This window comes from Haliaeetus leucocephalus, unplaced genomic scaffold (assembly GCF_000737465.1).
Source record: "Haliaeetus leucocephalus isolate CR32 unplaced genomic scaffold, Haliaeetus_leucocephalus-4.0 Scaffold992, whole genome shotgun sequence".
Classification (NCBI taxonomy): domain Eukaryota; kingdom Metazoa; phylum Chordata; class Aves; order Accipitriformes; family Accipitridae; genus Haliaeetus; species Haliaeetus leucocephalus.
Genome location: NW_010973428.1, coordinates 3,904,268 through 3,920,735, shown reverse-complemented (window position 1 = coordinate 3,920,735; position 16,468 = coordinate 3,904,268). Strand labels below are relative to the sequence as shown.

The window sequence follows — 16,468 nt, the reverse complement described above, 5'->3', positions numbered from 1 at the left end:
AAAACCCCTAAAACATTCTCTCATCATAAACCTGTGCACTAGTTTTATGCATTAGGTAGGATTTATCCCACTAAGAAGTAAGTGAGCATAATGACAATCATTATGGCACATAAACCTTGGAAATCTAAGCATAGTCATCACTGCTATTATTTAAAACAGAACAAGGAACAGAAATAGATAAAAAGTAATTTTACCTATGACTGTATTAGTATTTAAACTAAGCAGAGAATAACAAGAATGATCTAAGTCTGTGAACTATGAGGGTTTGTCTGTGACCAATGAGAAGAAACTGGTGTAACAATCGTTATTGCTGTTCATCTTAAAAACCCCAGGTACCCTGATAGAAGCAGTGTGTGCACTGGCAGTAAAGCAGCTCTCCTGGAAAAGTTTTCTGGTTTCAGGGTTACAGCATATGTGCAAATTGCTACGGATTACAAAAGCAAATTGATCCAAGAGTTTCCATTTCAGAACTGTAAAGATGACAAGCTGCTAGAACACAAATATATGGAAAAGTGACCTTCTAATAAGCTTTTAGCTTATCTCTCTCTGAACTCTAGTAGCAAGAAACTTGAAACCTCCCCAAATGAATGTCCAAAAAAAAAAAAAAAATCAAATAATGTCATTCATTAAAGACATAAAAATTACCATGCAGCATTAAAAACTCCCTAGACTTACAACTGAAATTAACTGATGTATAAAGTAAGTTTGATGAGACATTTGCCAGCTTTTCCACATAAGCTTTAGGCACATATATCTCTGAAGAAACTACAACTTGACTGGAAACCAGCCTAATGAAAAATTACAACTAGAACTAGCTTGATATGAAGAGGTAAAAGCTAGAATTAAAAACAATTAACCTGAAAAACAGAGTAAAAAAAATTGCCAAACCCAACAAACCAACTTCCTGATTCAGTTCTGGACTTGGCTTAGCCACAGCTGATCTCGGTTTGGTTTAGTTGATGTTCAAGTTAAAAGTTCATACAGCTCATGTCCACATCCATTTCAAGGAGAAAGGGAATAGGGAAAACAACTAGAACAAGCAACCCCAGAAGAGTTCTAGGCATGTATTTTCTTCAGGTTTGACTCAACCCCAGTTCTGAATCCCTTGTAGATCACATTCAAAAAAAGGTTTTTTGATGTATAATAAAAATTTTTTAAAGTCACATGCATACAAAAAACTGCTTCTATTTTGTCAGAATCCTAAACTGCCTCTGGTATAGCTAGGAAATACTAACTTATAAAAAGTTGTATTATATTGTACTAGTCGAGAAATCACATAAAATCTTGTAACTCCCACCAATATTAAGAGTTAAGATTGGTGTCCTATGTGAACTCAATTATGTAACTTAGCATGGAAAAATAACAGCTGTCCATAAGTTTTGGTGTTTAGTCATAAAATTACCAATTGTTTGATAATTTGGTACCAATATTGACATTCTTAATGGCTCCTGTCATATTTAGCAAACAGTATATCAAGCAAAGGTCTCTGAACAGTATAAGCCTCCACTGTGTACGGTTTTCATCATACTATAAAGCTTTTACTTACACATTTTATGTCTTCCAGTACATGGCCAAAGTTGGTTTCTCCCCCCGCCCCCAATACTATGATCTCAAGGCAAAGGTTGACTTTGTTTTTATCCTTGACAAGTACCTGATGACACTGTCTAGCAGGCCTTCACAAAACACATATACTGCATGCTTCACAAACTATAAATTGTCACCCAAAACATGTGAGTAATATACCTGGTTATGAATCACTGATAAATTCCAAAACACGATCCCAACTGGGAGCTTGTATCTGTTGAGCTAGCCTGAAAAGACAGTTTACAGTCTAGCTAGTGTAGAGAGCCTTGTCTCTAAATAGATGCTGCTTTAAGACGGGAATCTGAATTTCTTTTCTGAGTAGAAAAAAATAAGATGACAGAAACATACATCATATTCTTGCAACAGAACTGAAGGGAAAAATCTTGCATTTCCATTCATATTTTAGAAGATATGTAACTCTTACTCTATGAACTTTTTTTTAAAAAAAGTATTTCTAAATTTTCAATTGGTTTACTCAGGACATGCCATTTACTAAATTACAAATATGTATGCAGATAATGATGATCTACTACATAGACATTTTATGCTGGAACATACAGAATAGCAGGGTTCTTAATGAGGAAGAACCAATTCTTGCAGCCTTTTTTGGGCAAAACCTATGGAAGTGGCTGAGTAAGAGAATAATGTTTTCTTACTCCTTTCTATACTGAAATAATTTAATTTTTGGTTCTATCAATCTTGGGCTACAATGTACAGTAACAATATGCTGCTCTGCTGCATGCTGTCTGAACCCGAACTTAATGTAACTAATTAAGAACTTGTCCAAATGCATGCACAGGTTAGTATGATTTTTTTTTTTTTAAATACATTGTGGTTGTCTCCGAGAGAATGGGAAATATACTCAGTTTCTCCAAAACAAACACATTAAATACATAAGCACTTTTTCTAGGAAAATTTAGAAATTAAGTACTAGTACTCCCTAGGTTATTAGAGCTGTACAGTAGTTGAAAATGTCTTTATTCATAGAAAAATAAATTTAAAAGTATTAAGATACAAATGTTTTAACAATAAAGAATTCAATGAAGGCGTATCTTTCAAAACAAAACCAAGGAAATATTAGTTCCTTGCATTTCTGAAGACACTAAATGCAGATATTAATGTTCAAGAAAGGGAGAATGCAAAATCCAAATCTTATAGTTCCAATCCTATAAATATAGGAAAGGATAGTTTTTTAATGTAACAGACTTATTTGTGAAAAATTACATAGCAATAATGCTTTATTATTTAAGCTATTGAAGTCTGGGCAACATACATTGAAAGAAGTACAAATAATGAGAAATAGTAAATGATAACTCTAGAGAAGTTATTTTCAGTTTTTAGAAAGACTGTAGCTCCAGCTGACCAAGATACTGGCAGGACAGTGGAGGGAAAGAGAATTAACTACATGGTTAAGAAATTAACTCTTTTGTACAAAACCTGCTTTAACATATTCCTAAATTGAATAGTCCAGGTAAATTCAGCTTTACAATCGTTGGCTTCAGAAACCAGTTTTGGCACTTCTGCCCATCTTTTACTTTCCTTAACAGTAATAAATCAGTGGCAGATCCTGGTTTTCAGTTCTGTATCATCTTAAGGTGGAAGCATTTCTTTTATGCCTAGCTCCCTTTGTCCCTTGGCAGCAAAGGATGGAAGACTATACAGAAAGCAGTATTTGGCTATTGAGCCTACCCCTCTCCGCCTGTCTGAAAGATTTTTTTTTCTTGTTAGGAAAAGAAATTTCCCAGAACTAAGAGAATTGGACCACAATCTCAAGGGGTGTTTTTAGTTTTGGTGGGGTTTTTTTGTTTTGTTTTGTGGGTTTTTTTGTTTTGTTTTGTGGGTTTTTTTTAATTATTTTTTTTTTTTACTCCAGGTCGTTCTTCCCTTAGCTTAGTTTTATTCCACTCTCCTTCATTAAAAAATGGGATGAGATTACCTACCTCTGCCCAAGGGCTGGAGAAAACTGGCATCCTAGGGAAAGGAACAATGTTATGCTTTTAAAAATCAGCTTTGTGTTATGTTCTCCAAATTCTTGGATGCTGTGAATGATGGAATAAGTCAGAGAAGCCCTCAGGTTAATCATGGTTCTGGTGGGCTACCTCCCTCACATAGGCACCCCACAGGGCTGTCCAATACACAAACACCTCCAATCTTAATCCCTATGAACATCATCTTTGTAGAAGTAAATTTTCATTTGTAACAGACAAATCACTGTCTTTTACGATGTTAAGTATTATTATTAATAATAATCTAACACTAGAGTTCTGAAGCTTTTTCTGCCAGAAAGGGGACCAAGCAAGGGAAGCATCTAGCCTCAGATCTCAAAAGAACACTAATTTTGGCGAGTAAGATCTCAGGTCTGTAGACATCAGTAACTTCTGAGACAGCATCTCCTATTGCTTTTGATATTTATTCATTCAAAAAATGCAAAATACGGATACTATTACGGTTGGTTTTTTCCCTTCAAGTTTCTTTTAAAGATGCCATGAACAAGAAACACAATAGATGTGTGATGGATTAAAATTGGTTTCTAGAAGTAAAACAATTACTTAAAATGAACAAAAATATTTATGGTGAGTGAACAAGAAAAAAAAAACAAGTTCAGATGTTCAAAAATATTTTATTGCCATGAGATGACTTACTTAAATAAGACGTGCGAAGCTTTTTCACAGACTCTGAATATAAGTTAGAAAGGCCGCACATGCAAGAAGCCACAGTCAGCATACCTTTATGAAGCAATGAGAAAAGGAAAGACGGAGACACTAACAGTACATTTGAGACAGAAAAGCCAGCAGAATAACTTGTATCACCAGGTTTATAAAATGCTCTTGCCATGCAGATCGTTAGTATTAAAATGTAAGATGAAAATATATGATTTCATGTAACAGTTATATTCATGAAGAGACACAGTTGTAACTCAGAGTTACGCAGATTCAATACATTAAAATAACAAAAGCCAAGAAAACAAAGCAAGTAATGTTCAACACTCCAAAAGGCAGTTTATAGTCTAAATGCATGAAGTGGAATTTAAGCTCTTTGTTCCCAAGAGGAATTAACGGAGTCAACCAGTAAAGTTATTTCTTTCTCTCTTAAAAAGTAATTTTTTAAATAAAGTTTTTATATATTAGAAGAAAATATTTTACCTGATAGGTTACCAACTGCATATGTTCTGCTCTACATTAATGATTTTTAGACCAGTTTCCTCAGTTGAAATAAGCTGACTGATGTTAACTGGATCTCTGTCAAACCAATGATTTACTAAAATACATCTTACAGCATCCACTTCAATTTGAATAAAATATTTCTGAAAGAACTTACCTGGACTTTATTCTGGATCTCTTAAAATAAAGCAACCAAGACTAGAGCATGAAGTTTTTTGAACAGATTATTTCCTATTGAAAAATAATAATTTGGGGCAGCAGTGACATTGTTTATCATTCTGTGTTCAGCTGTTTTCCAAACTAACTTAAAACTGTCCACTACATAACAAAGAGGAGAAAATAATTTAAAAACACTAAATTTTCCTTTTGGCAATAAAAAGCTTGGCATTTTGACTCAGAAGTCGCTTTCCTCCTCAGCTGCAAAGGAACACCCTTCTTGAGTATATTTTTAAATCAAAGTCCTTTTTTCAAAAAAGATTTAATTTACAATTTTGTATTTGGAAGTTTCTTTTGTTCATTTAAATCGAAGGCTTCCTCTCAAGCATAACATAACAGCATATGCAATGTAATGTTTTAGCTTATCAGGGACATTTCTAGTCAAAGTTTAAAACAGGAAGCAAGAAGATCCCAGCAGATACACCGGCTATCTGCAAACATTAATGGGTTTATACAAGCATGTGATATGGGTACAAGGTTTATCAGAAATACCAGGATACCTCTACTACTTCATGCTGTGTTAAGTTAAAATCTTGTAAACTGCGTAAATCCATTGTACATTTATAGTTATATCTATTCACACAGATAATGTTTTCCCATCTGCTTTTTCTTAAAGCATACATGCCACCAAAAAATAAGTAATGATATCAAGCATAAGTAGATTCCACTAAGCAACAGTTTTGAAGGAAACATGAAGTAACAAACCTGCAATAGTAACATTAGGGACACATCAAGAAGAAAGCATGAAACTAAAAAATGGAGAAAAGTATGCTTGTATTCAAAGAATATATAATATTAGTCCAGATAAGCTCAGAAGAAAGGCACAGTTGGTTAAAACAAGTTTTGGGTTACTCACCTCCAGACGGTTGCCGAGTTTTTCGGGGAGATCGTGGCTCCCTGCGATAAGGATCATTGGAGCCATACAGTTCAATAGTGCCTAGATTCAAGAGCACTGTCTTCTGGAGGTAATCAACCATCGCAATACCATTACAGTTTCCAAAAACTACTCTGGAAAAAGAGAAGTGGAAGGAAAGATAGTGCTAATCAATATTGGTAAAGTTTTATATCGGTCTTTGCTGCTGTTCAGCATTTTAAGACTTCTAATTTTTATGAATTACACTAAATTACGCATATTTATAAATTACTATTTTAGAATGCAGTATTGTTTAATTGTTGTCTTGTAAAAACATGTGACACTGAGTAGAACAGATCACCATCATTGTACTTGCCAATCTATCTGACAGTGCCTTAAATGACACTTACTCTTGGCTATAAAGTGCCAGGTGAGGAAGAGTGATACTGATTCGTTTCTGATGTTAACATCATCAGGATCTGCCATGACCCAAAAGGAATTATCTTTTAAGCACAGGAGACTGACTGCCTCTCGTGTTGCTGTGCAGCTTATGTGAACACACATGGAGACCTAATTTTTAATAGATAATTTTAAACCTCTTTAACAGAATAATGAAAAGAACTTTGTCAAATATACTTACAGGCCATATGCCGAGTTGACTGCTAAGCTGGTTATCTGTTGAGGAGGTTCTCCACTCACCCATACTAGCTGGATAACTAGCTCAATTTGGTAGCCTGGAGACTGCTTGAGAGGAGAATTTTTAACTCTGCAAAGTAAGCAAATGACTCTTTTTATGACTCTCCACAGTCTCCATTTTTTCCTTATGGGCTCAGAATTCATTAAATTCTACACCACACTGGAGTTCAGAAAGTTGGAAATTGCAAAAAATCAACACAAGCAACCAGAAAAAAACACATTGGAACTGGTCATTCACTTCTTCAAGGGCTCTTTTTATTCATTACCTAATTGATACTTAATTGAGCAATGACCACAAATACTTCATTTCTCCCCTCTTCAGAGCAAGGCATAACAGTGTTAACATGCTATATTGACTTGAACAGATAAAGGCATTCAGTGTCTAAAAGGAAGGTGTTACCCATTCTTTTCAGAGTTCCCAGAAGAACTCTGATTTAGAGAATGGAAGGGGGTGAGGGATGCATGTGGAAGAAGTGTACTGAAAAAGGAAACAAAAGCACAATGTACTGAGACAAATGCAAACAAAAAGCTGATGATACGGTAGAAAAAAGTGAAAGCAAGGTAAATTATTATAAAGGTAGCCAAGTTGTACGGAATGAACCTGGGAATGGGGGAATTGAAGCTCCTGGAAAGATTCTGTTTGCATGCTGATGAACAAACTTATGAATGTCCTCCAGGAAGGATTAGGTCTTTCTCGTCTTTAAAGGTGAAAAAAGTTACACAGAATATAAGCTCCTCTGCTTCCTGAATTCCTCTTATTTTAACTCATTCATTCTCTTTAATGCATATTTTGGTTTGCCAATATTTTACAAAAATTCAAAATTTTCCAATTTCTCTACTCTGTCCAGTTTTCTTTAGAAAGACACTTCTGCAACTCTGTACAACCAGTAATATATGAAAACACCCACCCAGATAAAATAACCTCATCAGAATTAGTTATTTTCTAGATGGATGCACTCAAAGAATTAAAATCCAAGTTGGGACCTTAAAGCTTCAGAAAACAAAAAGTACATACATTTCTTCATTTTATATCTGAAAATGAAGTTCAATGTATATTGTGTAAGGAAAAGGTGATGGTATAGAGGCCTCATAATGCACTCTTGTAGAAGAGTAAAAAAAATTGTTGTCTTTTAGCTTTCATTTCTCAAATGAGTAAAAGTTCACACACAAAGAACCTTAAGGAAAAAACTCCCAATTTAAAAAAAAAAATCTGAAAATTGGTCAAAGACCTACACTGTGAGCACTACGAGGCATCATGCAAAATGAAGATCCATGAGAATGGGACATCTATTCGATTCTGTTTCCTGTTTCCAAAATACAAAGTACTTCCCTTGGAAAGTTATGAAAAAAAAAAATTTATAAGCATAGATAAAGTTACCTTTAAGTTAAGTTATTTGTAAGTATTTTCATTGCTTTTGATCTGGCTCTAAAAACCTAAGGCTCTGGAAAACTAACAGGTAAAATCTCTTCAGACATAATTGGCCTAAAGTTAAGGAGAGCCACAAAACATTAATTTGCCTATTCATTTCAATGGACAAGAAAATTTCAAAGTAACTATATGTTGCTGCTATTGAAAATATTTGCTCTAAAGCATGAGCATCTCTAATTATACTACCATCTATGCCAAAGTTTCCTAAAGCAGGCAGCAGTCATAAGGTAAGAGTTTTCAGATTTTATTTTTTTTTAAATCAACTTATGAAATTTAAAGAAACTAAGATTGCAACAATTTCTTAGAACAGATCTCAACTTTCAGATATTTGGAAAACGTTGCTCAAAGAAATAAAACATTTTCGCCAACAATGACATTTCTGTAATTATATCAAAGTACATATATTCTCGTCACATCTTCTTGTAAAGTTTTACACTCAACAAAAGTATAACAGAATATACTTACTTTAAACATGGGACATTATCACGAAGTCCATCAGATGAACTGCTACTAGTAGATGGATGAGACTGGGGAACAATGGACTGAGGATTGGAACCTGTGCCTGGAGTTGGTAAAGGTGGCACCTGCTCGCCATCTGGAGACTCAACATCATTTATTTCATATAACAGACGTACCTCCAGCATCTGTAAATTAAAGTAAAAAAAATTATCAATAAACTTTGCCTTTCAAAAAACTATATATGAAATAAATGAAGCGCAACGGAAGATACTAGTGATGAAAGTGGCATCCAGGACTTTTCCATCTTTTAAAAGATACCAGTAGTTTAATAAACACTGCAACCTAAACACACACATGTAGTCTTTGGAAATACAGAGTCATACTAACTACTACAGACTGAATATCTGAAGATTGCTAAAACTTGACAATCTAACCTATTTCCCAATGTTTAAAAGTTTGATGCTTAATGTTGGAAAGAAATTAAATATTGGATACGAGACCCATTTAATTATCATTCTGTGCACATAAAATTCTCAGCTATGAAGAGGACTTGTTTTATGTAGTTCAGGAATGCTAAACCTAAGATGAGCTGAAGGCATACAAACAGCTACACTTTATACTATTGTAGCACTGTACACATGGGACTTAGTTCAATGTTTGATGCTGCATTGAACTAAACCATACATTTTAAAGAACTGTGGAGTTCATCGTGACTTCAGATTTCCTTCTGCTGGATCTATAACAATATTAGGATTAATTGTAGCGCAGTGTAAAGTTTTCCACTGTTTTATTCTCATCATCTGGAAAGTATAACTTAACTCATGGACTGAAAAAAAGAACCACACACTATTGTTTCTAAAGCATTCCTACTACTGAAGAATAGTTTGCTAGGGGCTGATTTGTAAAAATCATTTAGAAAAACCTATTCCCTCATAAGGGAATGTACTTGTACATAAGTAAACACCAGAAGGAAAAAAAATATGCTTCATCTCCTTCAACTGAGACTTATCTGAAGGGGGCAAAATAAGGGGCGGGGGACGGGACCCAACTACATTATGATTAATGCTTTACTTGGAACATACAACATTTTATAATTAAATGGCTTCAAGTTAGCTTTCAGCTCATACATTCAGATAAAGTTGCATGTGTGTGTCTGATTTAACAAAGGACTTCTCAAACTCTTGTAATAGAACTCATCATTGTATCTTATACAGAATAAAACAGTGACACTGCAAAGTCCTTAAGAGACCTTAGGGCACGTCCGGCATGCTTTTGCTCTTCCAGCTCTGCATACTGCAGAAGTTTTACCAAGACAAGTGGTAATTACTATGAATCAAGGAAAAAAAAGGAATCAACTCCCTAAAAGCTTTGAAAATTCTCCAACTCGACATCTCATGCACTTGTTTTCTTTTTACCCTGGATACAGCCAAGTTTTGATTCACTATTTGCTTTGATAAATAGAACAAAGAATGATTATTGGCTGCAAAAGCTGAAAAAGCTAATGAAAACCAAAATCTTGGTGTGCAATTTTCACTTTTTGCCAAATTTCATAATTTATTATTTTTCCTCCACAAAAATACATCTCACTTTGAGGCAATTGTGTTTGTCCATTTCACTAATACAATGAAAGACAATGAAGTAGTAAATTGCTACAACAGTATTCTTATAGCTAAATCCTACAAAGTTAAGAAATGGTTATACTAGTTACCGGAATGACTTCTGTTGTCACTTCCTGCTTGCTGAACCTGTAAATAATGACATGTGCAGAAACTCCAGCTATGCACAGCATTCTACTTTCTGGACACCATGAGATGATCTGAATAGCATATGGATCTTCATCTACTATATCTGTGTTTGGCCTGTCATCTTTATTCCGGGATTTTTCAAATACTTTGGCTGTTTTTAGCTTATAGAGCACTTGCAGCGTTACTAGGAACAAACCAGAAAAGAAAAAAAAAATTAGTTTTGATCTAAACAGGTATTTTTCTCTTGTTAATTTTTTTTTTTTTTAATTTAGAAACTTCCCTTCATAGATAAAGCCACTATATTAAACAAAAGAGGGCAGAATAGAAGCATTGAATACCTGTGTTCACTCTGCCCATGCAGTGCACCACTTGCCTAATGCAGGATCAGTTAGTATAAAATAAACCCCCCCTACAGCACCACTTTTCCTGATAGACATGTACTAAGCTTCAGTTATAAACTAAGCCCTCACAGCTTCTCAAGGCTTAACTATACTTAAGCATCTCTTTATAACAATAACATCTAGTTACATGTGCCATACCCACAACTTAAGCTTATCTATGGCAGAGAAAGTAAAGCTCCTTTCCTTTCTCCTTACAGTATTTCAAATCCGTGGCCTCTCACCTGTCTTCTCAGACTTAACAGCCCCAGTTCCTGTAATTTTTATTTTGTCCTGTCTGATCATTCAAAAGCGCTGCCCTCTGATCAGTCCATATTTTTCTTGATAGCGTTTTCCTAGAACTGTTCTAGTGAGGCCTTGTCACAGTTTAAAATTGTGAAAGAGTTACTCCATGTTGGTTTTACAGATATTCCCACTTATTTATCCCAATGATTATTTTTTTTGTGCAACACTGACACTACAATCCATTAGATCTCCATTTTTTTTTTTCCCCCAGAACAAGTTTTGAGTGTAAATCATTGATCCTATATTCAAATAAATTGTCTTGGATGCTATTCAATGATTAGCAAGATCATTCTTAATTGCAATTCTAATTCTTTCTTACATTTTCTTTCAACTGCCTTGGTGTTGCTTTCAGACATCACAGACATATTCTCTAGTCAATGGCCCAAATCACTGCTACAAATACCAATTATATCATTAGGAAAACTTAATTTATAGCATCCTTTCTCCTCTTCCATATTTCAGTGCTTTTACCAGAATCACACTTCTCTAGCTCATCTGTAAGACTGTGCTATTGAGATTTAAAAGTTTTAAAATCAAGATACAGGATACTTGCAGTTTCTCCCTTAACAGGTTTATTTATCTGTTTTAGAAAGAAACTAAGTGCCTTTAACAGGATCTTTTTGACAGATCTATGCTGAATAGAATTTTTAAGTGCAGACAATCAATCAGGATTGTTGTCCCCCCCCCCAGGTTCTACCCCCACCCTAAAGTGAAATTAAAGATCTATAACACTCCAGATAATACTCCTCCTAGTTTTTAAACATATACATTGCATCTGTTCCCTCCCACACCCACACGCGCCTTAGCATTTTGGAATCTCACCAGTCTTCCACAAGTTTTCAAAGACAACTGATAATGATTCCAAGATTGCTTCAGACAGCTTTTAAGTACCAAGAGTAAGGTTAGTCAGAACTAGATTAATTAAAACATCTAACTCTCTGCAGTCCATTCTAATTTGAATTCTTACTGCATTTCTCACTGTTAGCTGTGTAGACCATCAGATGCAACTGACTCTTTAACTGAAATGTAAAACGGTATCAGACTCTTCAGACCTGTTCAGTGTTCCACCAAAGAAAAGTGTTTTGTCTTTACTGTTCTGCCTTTCTTCACAAATGCCTAGATCATTTTATTAGCACGAACTACTACTGGTTCCAATTCTCATTTTTGGATACTGTAATTTATGGGGAGCTGATATCTTATAAACACATGCCTCTCTCCTGTCTAAAAAGACAGAAATAACTTACTGAAATTCAATTGTACTAAAAAGGAATGCATTTGCCCATCATGCATCTCAATGCTCAATAATGTGCTTCTGAAGGTGCTTCTAAAAAATTTTAGAACTCTTCCATTCTAGCAGGTCCTTGGACTACCAGTGCATTTTCACCGAGGTGGTAAAAACAGTGAAACACTTAACTAAGAAATAATGTGAACTTTATTTAATTTTAAATCAGTTTCCTATGGAGTTACTGACTTTACATGAGGCAGGAAATAATGAGAATAACTAATCTGCAATTACATTCCATTAGAGAAATCAGTAAGTTTAGAAAACTCCTACTGCACAGGAAAAAAATCTCTACTGAAAACACTTACTTGCTGAGGCATCCCAAAACTTGATTGACCCATCAGCATGCCTATGAAATATTAAAAAATTAATAAGATGGTAAAATGGTTAGTTGGAGTGTTAGACCTCTTTGCTACCGATTAGAAAATATATGGCTAGCATTATGGTTTTTTTAGTATTCTTAGTGACACTTTATTTTCACAATTTATTGGAAGCAGATATTTTGCAAACATGCACCCCAATTACTTTGGACAGAAGGGATTAAAAAAACCTTTGGAGGCTAACTCCCTGAAATTCCTCTGTACTAATACTAATTTACGATTTTAAATACTGATTTCAGATACCTGCATATCCATTAAGCAGTTTGGTATACCTTGCCATGTGTTATTTCTTAAAAGTTGCCATTTATTTGGAGTTACACTTGTAAAGGAGATGCCTAAATGTACTGTATTTCAGTGTAAATGAGTCACCTAACTTGTTTATTTATCCTTGAAATTGAGAATCAGATGACTAGACTTTTTTTCAGGACTGTCTCTCAACGTTTCTCCAATGTGTAGCATAAAGTGACAGTAATCCTCATTACGGTTAACGGGCTGTTCTAAAAAAAACTTTAGTAGTGCTCTCACTTTCAGTGATGCACTGCATGGTTACAAATTATATTTGGTTTATGCTCCTTAGAGCAGTATTAGAAGGATCAGTCTCAAAAAGAGATCAAAACAAACAGATTTAAGTATTTGGTTGTCCTTTTTGAAATAAAAAAATTGGCTTCCCTTTGAGAACTGAACTCAATAACTATTTAATGGACTTCCTGTGCTTTAAAACACTACTCAACTCTTTTCCAAAAGTTAAAGAATAAAAGGTAAGTTTCATCCAGCATATATTGATAGCAAGCAGACATAATCGCAATACCACATCATAGTAATAATCCCTGTAAAACACCTGCTATCATTTTGTTCCTACCTTCTCCTCCACATTTTGCTTTACTTTCCTTTTAACACCTCAGGAAGATTAGGCAAATGACTTGTCTGGTGAACATAATTTTTTAAATCATTCAAACCACTCTTGGAACATTGTTTTCTACAAGAGGCGCAAAATATTCTCACTTCTACTTAATCAGCTAAGAAAGTTATTACTACACTGTGGTGTCACTTACCCTGTAATAATTATCTCTGGATAACTCTGAGTGATCAAACCCCAGTTGCCTCCACTGATAGGCCATTCCTGGAAGATTAACAAATACACTGAGGAAGAAAATATCATACAGTGCAAAGTTAAGCCATTGAAATTACTGCAGATACTGCAGATTCCATTATTTCACATCTTCAAAAAGTGATTAGACATATCGACTGCAGAGAAAAAAAATAATCAAGGGCTATAAACAACATCCCTGCTCCAGGAAGTCCCTTAGCTTCCAGTGATACGGCAATCAATGGGAGCACATCAGGAAAGCATGACTATAGGCTTGACATATGCTATATCCTCCCTAGACATCTGCTATTAGCCACTGTCAAAGACAGGATAACAAGTCAGCTAGATCTTTGGTCTTAGTATGGCCACTCTTATGTTGTTTAGAGCTGTTGATTTTCAGTATTTTCAAATACATACGTATGTAGTAGATGTTGTACCTTCTTACTGTAACCTTGACGTTTCTGTCGAGCGCCAACTGAATAGAGTGCAGGTATGAGGTCCACAGGACAATCGGCAAAATATTCACAACAGGTAACCGGAGATTCGTGTATAGTCAAAGGATAGGGATTCTCAAATATAGGGTACCTTTAATGGATGAAAGGGGATGACTGTTAATCTAAGAAAAACTTTTTTTTTTAATGAGGAACACAAGTAAAACACTAAAGACTAAGTTTGCGTTCTTTTCATTTAGAGGAAAATAAATGCATATCAAATTAGATTATGAACAAATATACTATGCAGCTTTACTGCTCATCCAGTATGCTATCAAGGTAGTGTAGTACTCTAGACAGAACCTAAAGTTTTTACTGTTTCTAGAATATTTCTAGAACACCGCTATTCCCTATAGTTTCCTATTTTTAAGAGCTTACTATTTTAATTGCCTGTGAAAAACTGAAGTTACCAAGTCCTAGTTGTAGTAATGTGGAGCTACGAATTTATTTCTAACTCTTCAGTCTATTCCTCCAGGGAGAAAGATGGGAAGACTCCACTTCCCACTTTGTATTATTATACTGTTCTTGGACAAAGTCTTCCAGCACTTTTCATAACCTACTTGCAACTCCAAGATCACTTTCTGAAAGCTATAGATAGCAACACTCCATTACCAATTAGAAGCAAACACACACACACATATATATACTCCCCACCATCACCTCCATCAGAAAAGTCACAGAGCCTTAATGAGGGAAAAAAGCCAATAATAATAAGAGGTAAATACATCTGTGTTCCAAGAACATTTATCTCCAGAGAAATGCATACTATCCATACGTTTCCTCCCTGCCTTTTTTTTTTTTTTTTTTTTTTTTTGAGAGGGGCCAAAAGGGACACAGCCTCTTAACTCATCTAAAGGAAAAATTATCAACAGATGAAAATATTCTGCATATCAATAACTTTATACAGACCTATCTGGAAAGCTAAAACAATATTCTAAAAATCAAATGGAAAAGAGGCTTAATTTTAACAAAACATGATAAATCCATATGACACAGGGCAAAAGGAAACCTCCTGTAGCAAAAAAACTATTAATTGCTTTTCAGGTGTGAAACAATTAATACTTTGCAAGTCATTTGTAAAAAAGACCATCGTAAGTCTTCTAAAAACATAGCTGCTGAAGATTTTTTAAAATTAAATGGAACAAGCCTTAACATGACTTCAAATTTCAGGCACTGCAAACTTTCACTTAAGAAAAAAAGCCTTGTACAAACCGTTTTATTTCAAGCTCATTAAAACTTGTTTTATTCATCTTTCAACATATGAATGTTGGAAGCTTAATGCCCTTGGTATATCAGAAACAAATTTTGGATACAGCATATGGCCATGTAAGATTGGGAAAAACTAAATGAAATTGTTCAGTAGCTGCAGAGATATTAGGACTAAACTTGACCTTCTTCCAAATTCAATAGAGTCTTCATTAGCTAAGGTATAACCATTGACTCTGAGGATACATATTTACAGGTTTTTGGTTTGCCCTAGAAGGATGTTCTTCGCAAGGATTTTTTTAATTCATTGACCACTGGTGACTTTTAATCAGGAACACTACAAAGATCTTATATGTCTGGTTCCTCTGCTACTAATCCCTTAATAGTTAGTTTTTACTGCCTATACTAATTTCAAAATCCTTGATAGAAAAATTTGTAGGATCCAGAATTTTTAATCACCACTTAATAGATTATAAGGACTGTTCCATGGACAAAGTAACAGGAGACTCAAAATGGGTTAGACAAGTATTAGTTGTGAAAACTGTAATAGGATACTAATTTTAAGCAACCTCTTACCACAGTAGTAAACCAGGAAGTAGATGTTACCATTCTCATTTTACATATATGATATTTATTGCATCAGTATTGAGTTACTTTAAGCAAAACAGATAGCAATGCATTTGGCAATAAAATCAGCAAGTATTTATGTGGTAACAACAACACTCAGTGTCAGCCAAAATTACCTGCCTTATCTGAATAGTTGTTCCCCCTGCTCCCTTCCCCAAAATTCTGAGCTCCCCCATAGCACTAAAGAATCAGCTTCAAAATAAACTGTGATAATTAAAAAGCAGCAGTGATCAGTAATTTCTGTCAGTCAATCAAACCTGGAAAAAGTCACATAATATTCTACTCATCTACTACATATTAACCTGAGAAAAGTTGATCTATAAAGATACTTAGTTCTGCTGAAGAAACCTTATATTTAATATTCAAAATTTTATGTTCTGGACAGGGAGGTATTACAGTAGATTAAAAAGCTATAGAGCAGAACAACAGAGAACAACAGGCTGATCACTGCAGGCAACCATTAAAAAGACTACACAAGATTCTTACCCATTTTGTGCAAGGTCAATCAGTACTAAGTCCTTTTCTAGGAGAACAACTACAGCGTATGGTTCCTGAAAGTCTGAAAACAA

At 34.6% G+C, this 16,468-nt stretch overlaps 1 protein-coding gene across 10 annotated transcripts in view; it reads right to left on the bottom strand.

Annotated features, from left to right (window-relative positions):
- Window positions 1-16,468, bottom strand: part of STXBP5 (syntaxin binding protein 5 (tomosyn)) — a 118,460-nt gene that overhangs the window by 30,461 nt on the left and 71,531 nt on the right. For 5 of the 10 annotated variants that reach the window (XR_775438.1, XM_010584513.1, XM_010584515.1 and 2 more), the window contains exons 11-19: window positions 16,386-16,458; window positions 14,013-14,160; window positions 13,541-13,608; window positions 12,417-12,457; window positions 10,107-10,327; window positions 8,405-8,583; window positions 6,455-6,580; window positions 5,818-5,969; window positions 4,227-4,310 (exon numbers count right to left, since the gene is read on the bottom strand). Coding sequence is in view for 9 of the 10 variants with exons in the window: in XM_010584513.1 (XP_010582815.1) it covers window positions 4,227-4,310; window positions 5,818-5,969; window positions 6,455-6,580; window positions 8,405-8,583; window positions 10,107-10,327; window positions 12,417-12,457; window positions 13,541-13,608; window positions 14,013-14,160; window positions 16,386-16,458 (1,092 nt within the window). In the remaining variant the exon portion in view is untranslated. The remainder of the gene's footprint in view (window positions 1-4,226; window positions 4,311-5,817; window positions 5,970-6,454; window positions 6,581-8,404; window positions 8,584-10,106; window positions 10,328-12,416; window positions 12,458-13,540; window positions 13,609-14,012; window positions 14,161-16,385; window positions 16,459-16,468) is intronic. The other 5 variants (XM_010584514.1, XM_010584518.1, XM_010584520.1 and 2 more) reach the window with 2 other exon arrangements.